General features: G+C 45.3%; 1 protein-coding gene and 1 long non-coding RNA gene across 3 annotated transcripts; one reads left to right on the forward strand and one right to left on the reverse strand.

Annotated features, from left to right (window-relative positions):
* Positions 1–5: 5 nt before the first annotated feature.
* On the forward strand, positions 6–19,084 carry Prkag1 (protein kinase AMP-activated non-catalytic subunit gamma 1). Of its 2 annotated transcripts, XM_040753870.1 has the most exons (13): positions 61–112; positions 6,525–6,570; positions 13,221–13,325; positions 16,059–16,168; positions 16,299–16,380; positions 16,462–16,520; positions 16,615–16,660; positions 16,765–16,819; positions 17,178–17,304; positions 17,478–17,643; positions 17,821–17,858; positions 18,101–18,247; positions 18,380–19,084. In XM_040753870.1, exons 4-13 carry the CDS (start codon positions 16,097–16,099, stop codon positions 18,485–18,487), a joined length of 900 nt encoding a protein of 299 aa, XP_040609804.1. In that variant the 5' UTR covers positions 61–112; positions 6,525–6,570; positions 13,221–13,325; positions 16,059–16,096; the 3' UTR covers positions 18,488–19,084. The 2 variants fall into 2 exon arrangements, with proteins under 2 accessions (XP_005067258.1, XP_040609804.1); XM_005067201.4 differs by lacking the exon at positions 13,221–13,325 and having other exon boundaries at positions 6–112.
* Positions 9,752–18,464, reverse strand: LOC121142885. The gene is made up of 3 exons (XR_005880006.1): positions 18,333–18,464; positions 10,710–10,771; positions 9,752–10,601 (listed from the first exon to the last, which is right to left on the reverse strand). It is a non-coding gene; the product is annotated as an uncharacterized LOC121142885 (long non-coding RNA).
* Positions 19,085–19,252: the final 168 nt, after the last annotated feature.

Below are 19,252 nucleotides of genomic sequence, written 5' to 3' on the forward strand. Positions count from 1 at the left end.
CTGCGATGGCGTGATGTAGGCGGAAGTGCCGTGAGGCACCGGATGTGGGGCGGGGTCTGCTGCAAGGGCGCTTTCTAAGCTGAGGAACTGGCGGGCGATTGCAATGGAGTCGGTGAGTGGCGCAGGAGGGCGGCCGGGGGCGCTGTGGAGCCGGAGACCCCCCGCTAGGAGCCGGGGAGGACCGGGTCGGGCTTGGTGCTGCAGTCCCGGAACCTCCCTCTTCTGCTTCGGCGGGTGCCCCAACTGGGCCACCCCCGTGCCGTCCTGGGGTCCGAGGTACCCTGGGAGAGCCGGCTTGGAGCGTACGAACGCCGCGCTCCTCTTGGCCTCCTGCCTGCCTGAGAGAGCCTCGAGCTCTTTCAGAAGTTTGCATGGGAGCGGGGTTGTGAGCCCCGCTTGCAGGGAGCTTCAGGACCCCATCTGTGCAACTTTTGCTGCAGTTCTTGGCAGACGTCTGAAAGACTACACTGCATCCAGTCCCGAAGCTACATTCCTTCAATAAGTTCTAGAATTGATGTTTCCGTGAAGGATTCCAAGAGGCCACCGTGTGTGTCTCTTTGGACAAGTTTAGGTCGCGTCCTGATCAGTGACGCTATGCATGCGTTTTGACTTGGCGAGCAGCGTGGACCAATGGAGACAGGTCCCTGTCACCTCTTAGACACGCTGCAGGTTATCTGCTACGTGTTTGACCTCATTCTCTGGAGCTTTCTCTCTAACACCCCGAGAGCCCTCCCATCGACTTCCTGCTCCATGGTTTTTCACCTCGTATCTCCTGTGGACAGTAGAACCTGCAGGTTCACCCTTATTTTTTTTTCTCCTCTTTGAGTCAGATGCTTGCCCACAGTAACTTTTGCGCCACACCTTTGTCTGCAGAGGAGTAGTGTACCTTAACTTACAAAGAAGAGAACAGATACAGTGGGAAAGTGGTATGCAATTGGTCATCCATGCAAGGAGAACATTATAAGCAAAAGTAATCTAATTACATTAACTTTAAAACGGTGCTGCTATTTTTTTACTTGTAAATGTACTATTTATACTATAATATTTTAAAACTATAAGCTATCGTTTAAAACCTTCTTATGTATATTTCCAAATTTATCCCTTATGCTTTATATACTGGATTGCAGAGAGAGTGAGACAGTTAGGAGGGATGTTAGTTAGGGTAGGCCAACCGTAGTAAGTACTATCTGTCATCAGGATACAAAAAACTGCCAGTAGTGGTGGTGCACACCTTTAATCCCAGCACTGGGGGAGGCAGAGGCAGGCAGATCTCTTTAAGTTTGAAGTCAGCCTGGTCTACAGAGTGAGTTCCAGGACAGCCACGGCTGTCTTGAAAAACAAAAACAAAATACAAAAAGCTGAGAGCATAAAGGAAGGGAAAATTACATTGGGCCTAGGAGCACAGTACAGACTGTTGAAGAGTATATAGGCCCATGCTTGATGTTGTTGAGATTTTGGGTTTTAGTCATGGTATAGGAAAAGTCAGTCAAGACCAAGTTGGAAGTATTGAATTATTGAATGCTGTGCTAAGTTCACACACACACACACACACACACTTTTTTTTTTTGAGATGGGGTCCCAGTAGGTAGCTCATGTTAGGCATCACACTCACTCTGACTTTTGTAATAAGGGGTTTGTGGGAGATTTATGAACAAGGCAGTCAGTGAATATGCTTCTGAGAATATTCTTAACCGCTTTCTGTGAATAGGCTGAGCCATTTAGAAAGTAGGTTTTTAAATTACGAATTTTGTGTGTGCGCACTCGTGTAAGAGAGAAGAAAAACGGGGTGCACAGGTGTCATGGAATGGATGTGGAGGCAGAGGACAGCTTTCTGGAGTTGCTTTTCTTCTACCATGATGGCAGGTGTGGGGATCAAACTCAGGTTATCCGACTTGTCTGGTAAACTCTTTCACTCCCGAGCCATCTTGCAAACCTTGGGAAGTGTCTTTATGTGGCTAAAGATGAAAATCTCTCCAGATGAGCTGCTTTGGTTGGAGAACTTGGTCAAAGCACAGAAGGTGATTGAGCAGGCATTGGGTGTGGGGCGAGGAGACTAGTATTGAGAGTGCTATGAAGCTGGAGGTGTGGCCAAGAGCCTACCCATGACTGTGAGGTCCAGACTCCAGCACCATCCCTTGACGGCTTATGGAAACTTAGAGGGAGTTACAAGTGAGCGGAGAGAGATTTGATGCATTTTTAATACTAGTTTAGCATCACAAGCCCTTACATGTTAAGGAAGACGGAAGAGTTACAGTCCCGGACACTAGGAAGATAGAAGAATTGCATTGGGGAGGGAGGGAGGGAGAGAGAGCGAGGGGGAGAGAGAGAGAGAGAGAGAGAGAGAGAGAGAGAGAGAGAGAGAGAGAGAGAGAGAGAGAGAGAGAGAGAGAGGCTAAGAACTGGTTGAAGGATAGATGTTCTGTCTTAAAGTATTATGAGTAGTCTCTGTACCACGGGGTTGGCATACAACTGGGCATGCAGATGAGTTTGGAGAGCAATCTGTCTTAGTGTCAGATATAGCCTCTCTCTGTAGTAATATTTTATTTTTTTATTTTTTATTTTTTTGGTTTTTCGAGACAGGGTTTCTCTGGCTTTGGAGGCTGTCCTGGAACTCGCTTGGTAGTCCAGGCTGGCCTTGAACTCACAGAGATTCGCCTGCCTCTGCCTCCCGAGTGCTGGGATTAAAGGCGTGCGCCACCAACGCCCGACTCTGTAGTAATACTTTATACTTGTGTATAAATGAGTGATATATTCTTGGTTCCCTAAAATGTTTTGTTTTGGGAGTTTTGTTGTTACTGTTTTGAATCGTAGTGTAATGTAGCACAGGCTAACCTTGAGGTCACTCTGTAGCTAAGGTTGGTCTTAAACTCCTAATCCTTCTAATTCTACCTCCTGAGCACTGGGAATACAGTTGTACACCACTACACAGGGCCCTCAGTCCCCCGTCTTATTAAAAGGAAGAGAGGAATGAACATAATTTGCCCACTTGTGGATAAACAGGATAAAATCATGTTAATTGTGTCTGTGATGGCTGGCTTTGTCAACTTGATACAGCTTAGAATCACCTGGAAGAAAATCTCAGTGAGGGGTCATCTGTCTGTCACAGTGGGTTGGCATGTGGGCATGTCTGTGGGGGATTGTCTCAGTTAATTGCAGTGGGAAGACCTAGCCCACTGTGAGTAACACCATTCTCTAGGTAGAATAAACTGTATAAGAGTGGACAAATGAGCCGGGCGTTGGTGGTGCACGCCTTTAATCCCAGCACTCGGGAGGCAGAGGCAGGCGGATCTCTGTGAGTTCAAGGCCAGCCTGGTCTACCAAGGGAGGTCCAGGACAGGCTCCAAGACAATACAGAGAAACCCTGTCTCGAAAAACCAAAAAAAAAAAAAAAAGAGTGGACAAATGAAACAACACAGCAAGCAAGCAAATAAGAGTACACATACTCATTTTTTTCTGCTCTTGACTGCCGTCTGCTGTCTGAAGTCCCTGCTGCTGCGACCTCCCCATATCCATGGCCTGTAACCTGGAATTGTCACCTAGAACGAGCCTGTCCTCCCCTAAATTGCAAATTGCTTTTTAGCAGGGTGTTTGACCACAGCAACAGGAAAGAAATGAGAGCATCTCTGATTCTTTTGTTGTTATCTGTATCTCTAGCTGTGTAGCTTCTTTTTCTTTTTTTTTTTTATTTATTAATATGTACACAATGTTCTGTCTGCACGCCAGAAGAGGGCACCAGATCTCATTACAGATGGTTGTGAGCCACCATACGGGTGCTGGGAATTGAACTAAGGACCTCTGGAAGAGCAGCCAGTGCTCTTAACCTCTGAGCCATCTCCCCAGCCCCGCTGTGTAGCTTCTTTATCTCTCGGTCTTGGGTTTCTGTCCATCTGTTTTCGTCATCATTATGAGTTTCCTTAAACTGTAAATTATATATAGTGCTCCATGCTAGGGGAGTCAAATACAAGATAGAAGGTAGTCGAAGGCTTCTGGGAATTTATAATCTGTTTCTGTAGATAATGCACTAAATAACCGTAGCACGGTGTGATGTGTGTTGTGAGTTGGGTGCCATCACCTTCAGAAGTAGCTACTTCTCTGCCCTTCGTAGCTCATGAGACTGGCATGTATATCTTTACCCATGGAAGATCCTTTTCTGGTTTAAGCGGTGAGGCTGTTGTTTGACGATAAGTCTTGCCAAAAAAAAAAAAAAAGCCAGACCAGGCTGCAGATTTCATCAAACCCAGAGAGAAGAGAGAAGTATTTGCTCACCTCAGTGTACTAGAGGGAGATTCAGGGTTGTCTTGCATACTTCATCCTGTTTGCCAGCCATCTTTATGTTCAAACAAGCCTTTTACTTCATATCACTATATAACCTGTGAAAGTGAAAGTTCATTTTTTAAAAGATGTATTTATTATATATACAGTGCCTGAATGTACCCCTGCAGGCCAGAAGAGGGCACCAGATCTCATTGCATATGGTTGTGAGCCATCATGTGGATGCTGGGAATTAAAACTTAGGTTCTCTGGAAGACCAGCCATCTCTCTAGCCCATGAAATAATTTTTTTTTTGTATAGGGGATATTACACAGAGCAGATGGAGCCACAAATATGGATGACAATAGAGAAATATTTTCTTTTTCATGCCTCCTAAGTTCCTAGACTATCTACTCGAAAGAGCTATGCGAATCTGTGTAAGATCTTTCTCTCTCTTGGTTTTTGACAGTGTTTCTGTGTAGCCCTGATTGTCCTGGAACTCACTCTATAGACAGACTGGCCTTGAACTCAGAGATCTGCCTCCCTCTGCGGGGGGCGTGGGTGTGTGTGTGTGTGAAGGGTAGGGGTGGGGTGGGGGTGTGGAGTGTGTGTATTTGTGTGTGTGTGTCTTAACTCTTACTTTGTTTTGGAATTTTTGTAACAGATTCTTACTGTGTAGCCCTGGCTAGCCTGGAATTCACTGATTCATTATGTAGAACAGGCTGGTCTCACATATGCTATGATCCCCCTGTCTGATATTATAAGCATGCTCTATCATGGCTGTTTTTAGACTTAATGTTTTGTTTTTCCCTGTAATATTCACCTGTACTCTTGGCACTAGGAAGACTAAGGCAGGGGTTTTTAAGTTTTATCTCAGCCTAGTTAGTCTGTGTATTGAAATATTACCTTAAATAACCAACCAGCCAACAAAAGACCTAATATTTAATTAGAAAATGTGTTCTGTAAGAATGTGAGCTTTGGGGGCTGGAGAGATGGCTCAGAGGTTAAGAGCACTGCATGTTCTTCCAAAGGTCCCGAGTTCAATTCCCAGCAACTACATGGTGGCTCACAACCATCTATAATGAGGTCTGATGCCTTCTCCTGGGGTACATGCATGTACACAGATAAAAAACTGTATGCATAATAAATAAATAATTTAAAAAAAGGAATGTGAGCTTTGTTGGGCATGATGGCCCACTCCTTTAATCTGAGTACCCAGGAGGCAAAGGCAGGCGGATCTCTATGAGTTCAGGGTCAGCCTGTTCCACAAAATGAGTTACAGGATTGTCAGGGCTACACAGAGAAACCTTGTCTTGAAAAAAACCAAAATCCAAACAAACAAAAGACATAAGCTTTGAGTTCCTACTTCACCTTTTAGAAGCCACGTGAGCTTGGGCAGGCGGTTCCTTGTGGACTCTTGACTCTCCTTTTCTATTGGTTTTTTTTTTTTTTTTTTTTTTTTTGGTTTTTCAAGACAGGGTTTCTCTGTGGCTTTGGAGGTTGTCCTGGAACTTGCTTGGTAGTCCAGGCTGGTCTCGAACTCACAGAGATCCGCCTGCCTCTGCCTCCCGAGTGCTGGGATTAAAGGCGTGCGCCACTAACGCCCGGCTTTCCTTTTCTATTGTTAATAACACTAGATGATATAATATTTCTTTCTCTTTTCTTTTGAGAGGATGTTGAGACAGTGTCTTATGTAGCCCAGGCTAACCTCAAATCTGTTGTGTAGCAAAGGTTTGTGTCAAGCTCCTGTTCTCCCTGCCTCAGTCTCCCAAGTGGTGAGTGCTACCATACTGAAATGAAGAGCCTTGCAGTGCTTTTTAAAGGAAATCGTTAGTTCGCAAGCTCTTTTTTAAAGATTTATTAAGTATGCATACAGTGTTCTGCCTGCATGTATGCCTGCAGACCAGAAGAGGGCACCAGATCTCATTATAGATGGTTGTGGTGCCTGGGAATTGAACTCAGGACCTTTGGAAGAACAGCCAGTGAGTGTTCTTAACCTCTGAGCCATCTCTCCAGCCCCCTATAAGTACTTTAAAAAACAAAACAATACTGGGAATTGAACCTAGGGCCTCACACATATTACCACTGATCTGTATCCCTGCCATACCAGCTTGTTTTTGTCTTTTTGAGATGAAGTTTTGCTTAGATAGCCCAGGCTGGCCTGGCTTCAAGTTCATGATGCTGTTCCCACTGTAGCCTTTCTCTAATGCGAGGCTACGAGAGGACAGTCTGGACAGTCTCAGTCAAGGTGACTTTGCTTCCTTGTCTTTCAGGTCGCTTCGGAGAGCTCCGCGGCTCCAGAGAATGAGCATTTTCAAGGTACGTTGTCTGTGAAGTCAGCCAAGAGAGCCTGATGTGAGAGCCGTAGCCTGACCTTATCTTCAGTGCTAAGTTTAGAGTCTCCTGGGAAAGAGGCAGGATTTCTAGGGATGTAGTTCAGAGGTAGAGCTCTTGCCTAGAATGTGTGAGGCCTTCCTTAGGTTCCAGCCCCAGTACCACAAGTGAATGAAGTAATCAGTTTGTCACCTCTCTGGGAATGGGTTTTGCCTGGAAGCACTCTCACTTTTCCTAAGATTTTTATCTTTATTGTTAGCTACATATTTCCCCAAAAGATTAAAATAGAAACTGAGTATAAATTTCAAGAGATTATATAGTGGGGCTGGAGAGATGATGGTTCAGTGTTTTAAGAACACTTCCTGTGCAGTACTGAGGACTGTAAAAGATCCCATAACCTTATAGATAGCAATCCAGGTGTTCCACACAGCCAGCCTACAGCTCAAACTCAAGGGAGTTTGAGACAGAAGGATCGATAGGGCTTGCTGGCTGTAGCTTAGCTGAGAAAACATGACCTCCAACTTTAAGGAGAGACCCCTAGGACAGCCAGAGCTATTACACAGAGAAACCCGTCTCAAAAAAATGAAGAGAGAGAGAGAGAAAGAACTACACCTGATCCTCTCTTCTAGACTCCACACATGAGCAGTCCTTGATTATGTTCTCTGTGTCAACAGTTTTCAGTTTCTGTGACCTTGGACCTCATACACCAAGCTTTTCAGGTTTCTTAGGATACACACACACACACACACACACACACACACTAAACAAACAAACAAAAAACAGGGTCTCGGCCGGGCGTTGGTGGCGCACGCCTTTAATCCTAGCACTTGGGAGGCAGAGGCAGGCGGATCTCTGTGAGTTCGAGGCCAGCCTGGTCTACAAGAGCTAGTTCCAGGACAGCCTCCAAAGCCACAGAGAAACCCTGTCTCGAAAAACAAACAAACAAACAAACAAAAAAAACCAGGGTCTCACTGTAGCCCATGCTGAGCTTAAATTTGATTTGTAGCAGTGCTGTCAAGTTTTGTATCAACTTGACACAAGCTAGAGTCATCTGAGAGGAAGGGAACCTCAACTGAGAAAATGTCACCATAAGATCTATCTGTGGGTGCCAAGTATTGGTAGTGCATGTCTTTAATGCCAGCACTCAGAAGGTAGAGGCAGGTGGATCTCAGTGAGTTCGAGGCTAGCCTGGTTTACAGAGTGAGTGCCAGGACTGTTTCACAGAGAAACCCTGCCCCAAAAAGCCAAAATACATAAGATAAATTAAAAAAATAAAAGATCTGGCTGTAGGCAAGCCCTGTAGGGCACTGAATTAGTGATTCATGTGGGAGGCCCACCTCATTATGGGTGGTGCCATCTCTGGGGTCCTGAGTGATGCAACTTTAGCCAGCCAGTGAGCAGCATTCCTCCATGGCCTCTGTCTGCATCAGCGCTTGGCTCCAGTAAGCAGCACTCCTCCATGGTCTCGGCATCAGCTCTTGGCTCCAGGTTCTCTTCTGGTTTGAGTTCCTGCCTTGGTTTTTCTTGGTAGACTATTCCTACCCAAGTTGCTTTTGGTCATAGTGTTTGATCACAGTGACAGCAACCCTAAAACAGTAGCTGAAGATGACTTTGAACTTCTGATCACCTTGTCTTCCACCCCCTAAACACAGCTATGCCCATTATGTGCAGGACTGAGAATTGAACCCAGGGCTTTGTGCAACCTAGATATACCCCAACCTGGAAATCCCCTTTATAACTTTTGTTTTGTTTTCGAGACAGGGTTTCTCTGTGGCTTTGGAGGTTGTCCTGAAACTTGCTCTTGTAGACCAGGCTGGTCTTGAACTCACAGAGATCTGCCTCCTGAGTGCTGGGAGTAAAGGCGTGCACTCCCTTTATAACTTTTGAAACTTTTTTGTTTATTTATGTGTATGATTTTTTTGTCTGCATGTATGTGTACCCCATGTTTGCCTAGAAGATGGTGTTGGATCCTCTGAGACTAGAGTTAACAGGCAGTTGTCAGCTGCTGTGTGGGTGCTGGGAAATGAGCCCGGTCCTCTGGGAAAGCAGCCAGTGTCTTTTGAGCCATCTCTCCAGCCCCCAAATCCCATTTAAAAATGTCTCTTACCTGTTTTCTGATGAAATGTTTTTGCTTGAGTATATCATCTTGTTGTCGAGGTTCCTGTTCTGTGTACAAGTTCCCTGTACTTTTCCTCCAATCGTCCATTTCTGCTTGTTTCCCTGTACTATATTTGTTTTTTGTTTTTGTTTTGTTTGTTTGTTTTGGTTTTACGAGACAGGGTTTCTCTGTATTGTTTTGGAGGTTGTCGGACCAGCCTGGCCTCGAACTCACAGAGATCCGCCTGCCTCTGCCTCCCGAGTGCTGGGATTAAAGGTGGCCCAGCCTCCCTGTACTATATTTGTATGTGGGACAACTTGGATCACTTTTTTATGCTACAATTTTTTTATGTGTATGAGTGTTTGGCCTGCGTGTATGTCTGTGCACTGGGAATGTGCTGGTGCCTGTGGAGGTCAGAAGAGGTTGTTGGAGCCTCCAGAACTGGGATCACACATGGTTGTGAGCTACCATGTAGGTGCTGAGAACTGAGCTCAGGTGTCTGTAAGAACAAGTTCTCTTAACCACTGAGTCATCTTTTCCAGCCCCTACACTTTGTTTAGATGTTTCTGAGTCCTTGGTTTAAAACAGAATTCAATGGGAAAGCTCTTGCTTTGTAAATGTGAGGAGTGGAGTTTGAATTTCCAGAACTCAGGTAATGGCCTGTAATCCCAGCACTCAGAAGTCAAATATGGATCCTCAGAGCAAACTGTCTGTCCAGACTAGTAAATACTAGTGAGACTCTGCTCAATAATGACGTGGGAGAAGAGTGATTGACCAAGGAATAAACTCAGCATCAAGTTTAAATTTCCACATGCACATGCTTGTTCACACATATTCACATACATGGGAAAAACAGGATTTAAATAATACACTCAGATGCACAGAAACACAAAATTTTCAATAAGGTAGTCATCCAGGCAGTGGTGGCGCACACCTTCAATCCTAACACTCAGGAGGTAGAGACAAGTGGATCTCTGTGAGTTCCAGGACAGCCAGGGCTACACAAGGAAACCCTGTGTTGTAGTTAGGGTTTCTATTGCTATGAAGAGACACCATGACCACAACAACTCTTATAAAGGAAAACATTTAATTGGGGTTAGCTTACAGTTCAGAGGTTTAGTCCATTGTCTTCATGGTGGGCAGCATGGTGGCATGCAGGCAGACATGGTGCTGGAGAGGTAGCTGAGATTCTACATCTAGATTGGCAGGCATTGGGAAGAGAGTGAGCCACTGGGCCTGACTTGGTGTTTTGAAACCCCCAAGCCTACCCCCCAGTGACATAGTTCCTCCAACAAGGCCACATTTCCTAATGCCACTCCCTAAGCATTCAATGATTCAGTGGGGGCCGTTCTTACTTAAACTACCACACCCTGTCTTGAAAAACAAAAACCAAAACAAATCAGTGTTACTATATGTTACATTGTCTAGATGACTTTCCAGAATTGAATACCGCACATGATATCAGTGCCTACTGTATGCTTCTGAGTGCATCTATGTAGCTCCAAGGTAGGTGGCAGGAACTCAGTAGTGGACAAAGCAGATGAGGTGGACTAAATATGACAAGTAACAGCTTATAATTCTTGTGTCCCACTTAAAAGGAGACAGCAACTATCTATTTCTGCTCAATTAAGGCCTATTTTTGCCAAATCTCATTTTTATAAAGAAACTGAGAATTGAGACTTTTATATAAATTTGGAAAGTGATTTAAATTATTTTTAAAACTGGGAAATCCAAATTCAATATGTGTGTAGGCTTCTGACTTAAAATGATAGCATTAACTCTGTGTAGCGAATCTTCATCTGGTATCTAAAGTTGTGTCCTGGTTTGTGTGAGTTGTGTTTCCATGTTTCAAAAACAAGGGAAGTCTTCCAGTTAACACGGTAGATTGAGTCTCTCCATCCACCATCCACCTTCAGTCCTTTTTGAAAAACAAAACAAACCAAGCTCAGAGATAGCCAGCCATTAAGAGCACTGGCTGATCTTCTGGAGGACCTGGTTCACATTCCTACCACCTCGTGGCACTCACACTGTCTTGTCTGTAATTCCAGTTCCAGGGGATCTGATGCCCTCTTTTGGCCACCACAGGGTCTGCATAAATATAATAGGCAGATACAGATTCAGGTAAAAGACTCATAAACATAAAATAAAAATAAAAACCCTTGGCTGGTGAGATGGCTCAGAACATAAAGATGCTTGCCATGCAAGCTCGGCAGCCTGAGTTTGATACCCAAAACCCACAAAACAGTGGGAGGAGAGAACCAATTCTACAAGGTTGTCCTCACATGCTTTGGCATGTGTACCTACATGCATGTACAAACAACTACCCTAAGGAACTTTTTTTTCAGTCCCAACCCACAAAAATAAAGAGCAGGAGAGGGGACCATAGAAATGGGTTGTGGAAGCTGGAGAGTATGTGGCAGATAACTAAATGACTTAGCTGATCTGAATATGGTACATTATAGTTAACGGTGAAGCAAGTTTGAAAGTGTAAGAAACAAACATTCCAAGTCTGACCATCTATTGCATGCTGCCAAGACTGGGGGTGTGGAGAGGGGCTTACCTACTGTACTGAAAAGCAGAACTTGAAGTAAACTATGCTGGATGCTGAGCTTGCCCCCATTCAGCTTCCAGAATACTATAGAAAAGACATGAGTCTTCCAGGCCCAGAGTTAAAGAATCATCTGTATACTTTCCTTAACAGGGGAAAACCTGCAAACACAGCATTAGAAGTTCTCTAAATGCCTTCCAGTCAACAAGCCTCGTTTATACAGTTGGAGCTTCCAGTTGGCATTTGAGTGTTCCCAGTTAAGAATGATTTAGATAAAATGTGCAAAAGTAGAATTTGAGTCCTGTTCCTCTGTGTGTGTGTCGGGGCAGGAGGGGACATGTGTGCAAAAATGCACATGGAGGCTTGAACTTGGTACTGGTGTCTTCCTCCACTTATTTACCCAGGCAGGGTCTCCCTACAACTAGGGCTTGGTCGTTGTGACTGTCAAGCTGTCTGTCAGCTCACCCTGGTGTCCTCTGGCTTAAGACTCACCAGCCTTTCACACAGGCCCTAACACTGTTTATCACTGAACTGAGCCCCAGCCCCTGAAGCCTGTTTTAAACCAAAATTAACAGACATCTAAAGAACGTGGTAGAAAGGTGATCAAACTGTTTCCTGTCCCACAAGGAAACAAACAGACAAGGTCAACTGGAGGGAAAGTCAATGTACAAGGAACAAAACTTTGATAATAATGTAACATATTCAAGTAAAAAAAATACTTTCCCAAGGTGATGGTGCACAGCTTTAACCGCAGCACTCGGGAGGCAGAGGCAGGTGAATCTCTGTGAGTTTGAGGTCACTCTGATCTACATAGAAAGTTCCAGGACAGCCAGGGAGACACCCTGTCTGAAAAAGAAAAAAGGAATTCCAACAGACTTGAAAGGATCAGTGAGGAAAGCCTAGTGTCTAAATTGTAAGAGTTACAGAAAGAAAAAAGTGACATGGCAGAGAGGACATAGTCAAGATAAACACTAGACATTCCCAGAACTGAAAACTCTACTTTTCTTATTGAAAGAAAACCCACTGAATATTCAGCACAACAGATTAACCCGATCCACCCAGAGATACGCAGATTTAAAAGAGAAGAAAGAGCCAGTGAGTTTTCAGAGAGGAAAAAAACAATGCAAGAGTCAGAAATGATAGGAAAGCAGGGTTAGTTTAGCAGGAGATGACACAATGCCTTCAACATCTGCAGGAAATTAGTTCCAACCTCGCACTCAAGCCAGCCAAATTATAAATCAGAAGGACGAGCATAGAAGAGCGATGTACACAGGCTACTAGATCCAAAGTTACTTCCGTACATGTACCTTTCTCAGGAAGTTGCTGGAAGATATGCTCTATGAAAACAAAGGAGCAGTGATAAAGCGTGTAAACGGGATACAGAGTCCAACAGAGCAAGGTATGAAAAGGGCCTCCTGGGTAGTGGTGAAGGAAAGACCAGGTGGCAGGGGCAGAAGACCTCTGAGAGGCATCTTTTGATATTCCAAGCTGATAGAGTAATGCTTCTGAATTTCCCGAGAGTCAAGTAGTCAGTAGACTTGGGGATTGAATCAGTTGTGAGTACTGTATATAGAAAATGTAAACAAAATAATAAGACCATTGTTAACTCTAGGGATGTTTCTTTTTTTAATTTATGTTTATTGTTTTTAGCTATGCGTACTTGTGTGTGTGCACATCTGAGTGCAAGTGCCCACAGAGGCCAGAGGTGACTGCTGCCTCTGGAGCTGTAGTTACAGGTGCTTGTGAGCCCTCTGATGCGGGTACCAGGAAGCAGAGCAATGTGTGGCCTTACCCACTGAGCCATCTCTCTAGCTCCAAGAAAAAGGTTCTTGCTTAACTTAGCTTTGATATGAATATTTACTCAAAACGATTTAAATACTGATATAACTGGCATTAGGGTTTAACTCCCTAAGGCTAGGGGACTGCAAAATGGGAGGTGCTTGTGGATGTTGGTTTGGAGAGTGAACTGAAAATTCTTGTCTTTGTTAGGAAGAGAGTGATTGAAAGGGAAACGAAGTCAGAAAGCAGCAATGCAAGCATGTCATCCGATGACCAGGGATCCCGGTATCAGCGGCCGAGGCAAGAGAGTGTGAGGTTAGCTTATGTATATAGTGAGACCTCGCTTAAAAAAAAAAAAGCACTGGCTGGAGATATGGCTCAGTGGTTAAGAGCACTAGTTGCTCTTCCAGAGGACCCAGGTTCAATTCCTGGGACCCATGTGGTAGTTCACATCTGTGTGTAACTCCAGGGATTTGATGCCCTCTTCTGGCCTCCAAGGACACCAGGCATGCTTGTGGTATTAAGCTGTATATGCAGGTAAAACACCCATATGCATAAATAAAAACACAAAAGTGTTTAAAAAAGAAAGGCACTGTCAAGGCCCCTCAAGAAATATGTCCTTAATTGGGTGTGAATATTAGTACTTATGAGAGCTAGAGGCAGGAAGACCAGCCCAAGGTCATTCTTGGTTACATATGGAATTTGAGTCTTGCTGGGCTACTTGAGACCCTACCTCAAAAAAATAAAAAATGAAACCCATAGGATCCACGTGTGGTAGTGTCTGCCTATAATCCCATTACTAGAGAGACCGAAATGGGAATCTGGGCTTCATATTGAGTTCAGAACTAGCCCGATCAAAAGCCAATCCCAAAATATTGAGGGCTGGGAATATAGTTTAGTGGTGCAGTGCTTGCCTGATATTGCCTAGGTTTGCTCCCTAGCACTGAGAATAAAAAAATTCCAGGACAGCCTCCAAAGCCACAGAGAAAAACAGTCTCAACCCCTATCCCCCAAAAAAGTTAATTAGAAATCTTTTTTTTTTTTTCCAGAGACAGCATTTCTCTGTTTAGCTCTGGTTGTCCTGGAACTCACCTGTAGATCAGGCTGATCTCCAACTCAAAGATCCATGTGTCTCTCCCTCCCGAGTGCTAGGATTAAAGGCACCTGTGCCTCCACCTCCTGACTAGAGATCATGTTTCACACACAGCTGGGGTACAGGGCGGAGTTAGTCAGGGCTCAAAGTACTTCTTGCCACTCACTAAGCAGTGCGACCCTGAACAGTTCATTGAACTGGCCTGCATCTTTCTCACCTGAAACACAAGGATAACACTTACTTAATAGACCAGTAAGGATTCAGAGAGGTGGGTGGTGGTGGTGGCGCACACTTTAATCCCAGCACTCAGGAGGCAGAGGCAGGAGAATTTCTGTGAATTTGAGGCCAGCCTGGTCTGCATAATGAGTTCAAGGACAGCCAGGGCTACACAGAAACCCTATCTTGAACAGGGAAAAAGGGGTAAATGATGTGGTATTTTTAAAATTATTTATTTATTATGTATACAGTGTTCTGCCCAGGCTAGAAGAGGGCACCATGCTGCATTACAGATGGCTGTGAGCCACCATGTGGTTGCTGGGAATTGAACTCAGGACCTCTGGAAGAGCAGACAGCGCTCTTAACCTCTGAGCTGTCTCTCCAGCCCCATGATGTGGTATTTTTAAGTATGTTCTATAGTACATAGACTATGCAGGGTGGGAGATTAAATAATGTGATTTTTTAAGTATGTTTTACTGTACATAGAACATCCAGGGTATTATTTTTGAGGGCTGCCTTTCCAGTTTAAAGCAAGCAGTTAAAAACCACAGACAGGGGGCTGGCAGGTGGTGGTGCACACCTTTAATCCCAGCACTCAGGAGGCAGAGGCAGGCGGATCTCTGTGAGTTTGAGGCCAGCCTGATCTACAGAGCTAGTTCCAGGCCAGGGCTACACACACACACACACACACACACACACACACACACACACACACACACACACACACACCAACACACACACCAAAACCCTGTCTAGAAAAAGAAAAACAACAACAAAAAAAACCTAAAAAGCAAAAACACAGACTGCCGGGCATGGTGTTGCATGCCTGATATCCCAACACTTAGAGAACTAAGGCAATAAGATTACTACAAGCTTGAGGCAAGCCTGGGCTACATAACAAGACTCTGTCTCAAGAGAATGAAAGAACTGGAGAGTTGGCTCAGCAGAACAACACTGGCTTTTCTTCTAGAGGACTCAAGTTCAATTCCCAGTTCCCACTTGGCAGCTTGTCTGTCAGTAACTCCCAGGGGCTCCAACAATCACACTCTTGGTCTCAACAAGCACCAGGCACACACATGGTACACAGATATACAAGTGAAACACCCATATACAGCACACACACACACACAAATTATTTTTAAAAAACTTACAGTTATTTTACAAAGCAAAAAAGGAAATGTGTAAATCAGGAGAAGAGATAAATGTAGCCAAACTCTCCCTTTGGGATTTCTGACTCACACTGTGGTTCTGAGTGTTCTGGCCAAGCTCATTGAACACTTAGGGTTGTTAGAAATGGTGTTGCTTAGCCGGGCGGTGGTGGCACACGCCTTTAATCCCAGCACTCGGGAGGCAGAGGCAAGTGGATCTCTGTGAGTTCGAGACCAAGCCTGGTCTACCGAGCGAGTTCCAGGACAGGCTTCAAAACAATACAGAGAAACCCTGTCTTGAAAAACCAAAAAAAAAAAAAATGGTGTTGCCTGAACCATGAGTTTCGCACCTGCAGGTCTTCAACAAATATAAAGAAGCTTGTTTGCTATCTCATCTTCATGAAGAAAAGACAAATGAAAACATGTTAACGAGGAAGAAAACCTCTAATAAAAAGATGAGAAACAATAAAAGCAAAACAAAAATCTCTTCAGAGTTGAGAAACTAGAACTCTTTTTTGGTTTCTGTCTCTTCTGATTGTGAGTTCTCGAATGAAAGAAAGACACCAACTTTCCAACTCTTCCCCTGTGCAGAGACTCCGGAGTCGAACAATGGTGTGTACACGTCCTTCATGAAGTCCCATCGCTGCTACGACCTGATCCCCACGAGTTCCAAGTTGGTTGTGTTTGATACTTCCCTGCAGGTGGGTGGAGTCCCTTTCCGCCTCTACATTCCGTGGAGCCACTGGCCCAGTGCCCATCATCACGCTTCGCGCTTCCACACGTCAGCCCCTTCTTTCTCATCGCCTCAGGCTCTCTCTCTGTTGGCTATAGGTAAAGAAAGCCTTCTTTGCCCTGGTGACTAACGGTGTTCGAGCTGCCCCTCTGTGGGATAGTAAGAAGCAGAGTTTTGTGGGTAAGCAGAAGTTTCTGGCATCTTTTCCAGTCAGAGGGAGAAGTCTTGAACTGTGCTGAGGGCTCTTGTCTTGGCTTCTAGGGATGCTGACCATCACCGACTTTATCAACATCCTGCACCGATACTATAAGTCGGCCTTGGTAAGGAACCTGAGCCTTCAAAGCAAACACATCCCTACCTCTGGTCCTCGCCTGTGGGGAGAGCAAGTCTCAGACCTGCTGTTTCTGCTTCCAGGTGCAGATCTATGAACTGGAAGAACACAAGATAGAAACTTGGAGAGGTACATAGAGAATTGGAGGTTGTGAAAGATGAAGGGATAAGGAGGGTTTCCTGGGAAACACTTTTATGTGGCAGTGTTTTATGAACTGCCCCCTTTCCCTTCAGAGGTGTACCTACAGGACTCCTTTAAGCCCCTTGTCTGCATTTCTCCAAATGCCAGGTAAGTTAAGTTCTGGCTATGTGTTTATCCCTAAACACCTGAAGGTCCATGGGAGGGACTTGAAAGAAGAGAAACTTCTTCCAGTGCATACAGCCATGCTTTTTTTGTTTCGGAGAAAAGAGTCTCACATATCCAAGTCTGGCTTTGGTCTTACTGCAGAGCTCAAGCTGGCCTGAACTTAGGATTCTCCTGCCTGTCCTTGTGCTGGCATTAGAAGTACATCACTGCCCCCAGCCACATCACACAACTTTGAGTCTGTTTGAGTACTGCCCCTTCCCCTGACCATGACACTCTAAGGAACTGTACAGTTTGTCTGTAGCACTGTGGAGCCTAACTATGGCCTTCTACCTTTTCACAGCTTGTTTGATGCTGTCTCTTCATTAATTCAAAATAAGATCCACAGGCTTCCAGTTATTGACCCGGAGTCAGGCAACACCTTGTACATTCTTACTCACAAGCGCATCCTCAAGTTCCTCAAGTTGTTTGTAAGTGTGCTGTAACCCAGTTCTTATGTCTTATATGCTGGATTGGAGGCATGTAGTCAACAGTTGGGGGCCTTAAAAGTCAAGCCGAGTCAGTGTTTGGGGTACTGAGGATTGAACCCAGCACGTCATACTCTACCACAGAACTCCTTGAAAGCCAGTAATTCTTCCCTCAGATCACTGAGTTCCCCAAGCCAGAATTCATGTCTAAGTCTCTGGAAGAGCTACAGATTGGCACCTATGCCAATATTGCTATGGTCCGTACTACCACGCCTGTCTATGTGGCTCTAGGCATCTTTGTACAGCACCGAGTCTCCGCCCTCCCTGTGGTGGACGAGAGAGGTGAGAGATTGGGAAAGAAGAGGGAGAGTTTTGGGGGTCAGGTGGCTCTGGGAAAACCTGCTTTCCCCTCAGCTCAGCCTGGAGGGGTAATCCTATGGGTAGCAACAGCTTTGGCTACCAGGCTGTTTTTTTGTTTGTTTGTTTGTTTGTTTTTCTGAGCTGCCTCTGTCTCCCTAGGGCGTGTTGTGGACATCTACTCCAAGTTTGATGTGATTGTGAGTGACAGTGGAGGGGCTGGGAAGGAGGAGAGGGGAGGGATGTTGAATGTGGAGAAGGAGCAGGGGGGGCTCTTCAGTGTCAGATGCTTATACGATTTGAACCCTCTCTGGACAGTAGCTGCATGGACTGGTCGTGGCTTGTGGGCAGAGCTAAGGAGTGCCCTCAGTCCCTCTAGTACGTTGGGTTGGTCCAGGGTTTGGGAACTGGTCCCTTTTCAAGCCCATCCCCCCACCTCCAGAATTTGGCAGCAGAAAAGACCTACAACAACCTGGATGTGTCTGTGACAAAAGCTCTACAGCACCGGTCTCACTACTTTGAGGGTGTTCTCAAGTGCTATCTACACGAGACTCTGGAGACTATCATTAATAGGCTGGTGGAAGCAGAGGTAGGAAGCCGGCACCCCCTCAAGCAGCTAGTGGGGAGTGGCCTTGAGAGCGGTGTTTTCAAAGAGGTAGAGGCGAGGCGCTCACCCTGACCGAAGCTGGCACTCACATTACTTCTCGTTGTTCTGTGCCAGGTTCACCGTCTGGTAGTGGTGGATGAGAACGACGTCGTCAAGGGCATCGTGTCGCTGTCTGATATCCTGCAGGCTCTGGTGCTCACAGGTGGAGAGAAGAAGCCCTGAGCGTGGGGAGGGTCAGGCAGTGCCAGGGAAGATGCCCCTCACTGCCTCCTGGGAGCTCTGGGAATCGGGTGAAGTCCTGGAAGGACCGAGTCTGTTCCCTCAGGAGCTCCATACCCGCTCTCTGGAACTAGAGGAGATGGAGGAATGAGGAGAAAGCACTTGTAGCTTCCCTTACCATCATGTGTACATTTGAGAAAACGTTTAGCCTAGCCAGCCAATCCTAGCACCTGTGCCCTTAGACATATCCCCTTCTGGGTGGACCTTGGACTTTGTGCTTCTCAGGCAGACTTTGATCTCTAAGAGACCCCTATACCGCACTGCACCCCACCTCTGTCTCCACCCTTATTCTACCTAAGATAATGGCTTCACAAAGTCTCCTTAAAAATATTTTTATTCATCATGCTTCATTTGTGTGGAGGAGGCTGAGTCCATTTAATGTCCTTCCTTCCCATGAGTCTTGTGGGGAGGTGCATGTCTGGGTCCCTGCGCTGTTTGCATATGAAGGCAGATGGCTGTGGAGGAGGGCAGTGGGTAGGTAGCCAAGATTAATGCGTTTTGTGGCAAACCTAATTAAATGACAAGATTTTCATCATGGTATTACAGTGTTTGATTTCTATATTTGATAGACACTATCTCAATAACTTTCCCACCTCATAAAGCTGCTTCAACTCATTAATAACAACAGTAATAAAAGCATATATTCTTGATGCTGTAACTACACAGGTGTGTGGAACTGAAAGTGTTTTAGTTTTGGGAGAATTTGAT

This window comes from Mesocricetus auratus, unplaced genomic scaffold (genome assembly GCF_017639785.1).
Source record: "Mesocricetus auratus isolate SY011 unplaced genomic scaffold, BCM_Maur_2.0 Super-Scaffold_100010, whole genome shotgun sequence".
In the NCBI taxonomy this organism is placed as follows: Eukaryota; Metazoa; Chordata; class Mammalia; order Rodentia; family Cricetidae; genus Mesocricetus; species Mesocricetus auratus.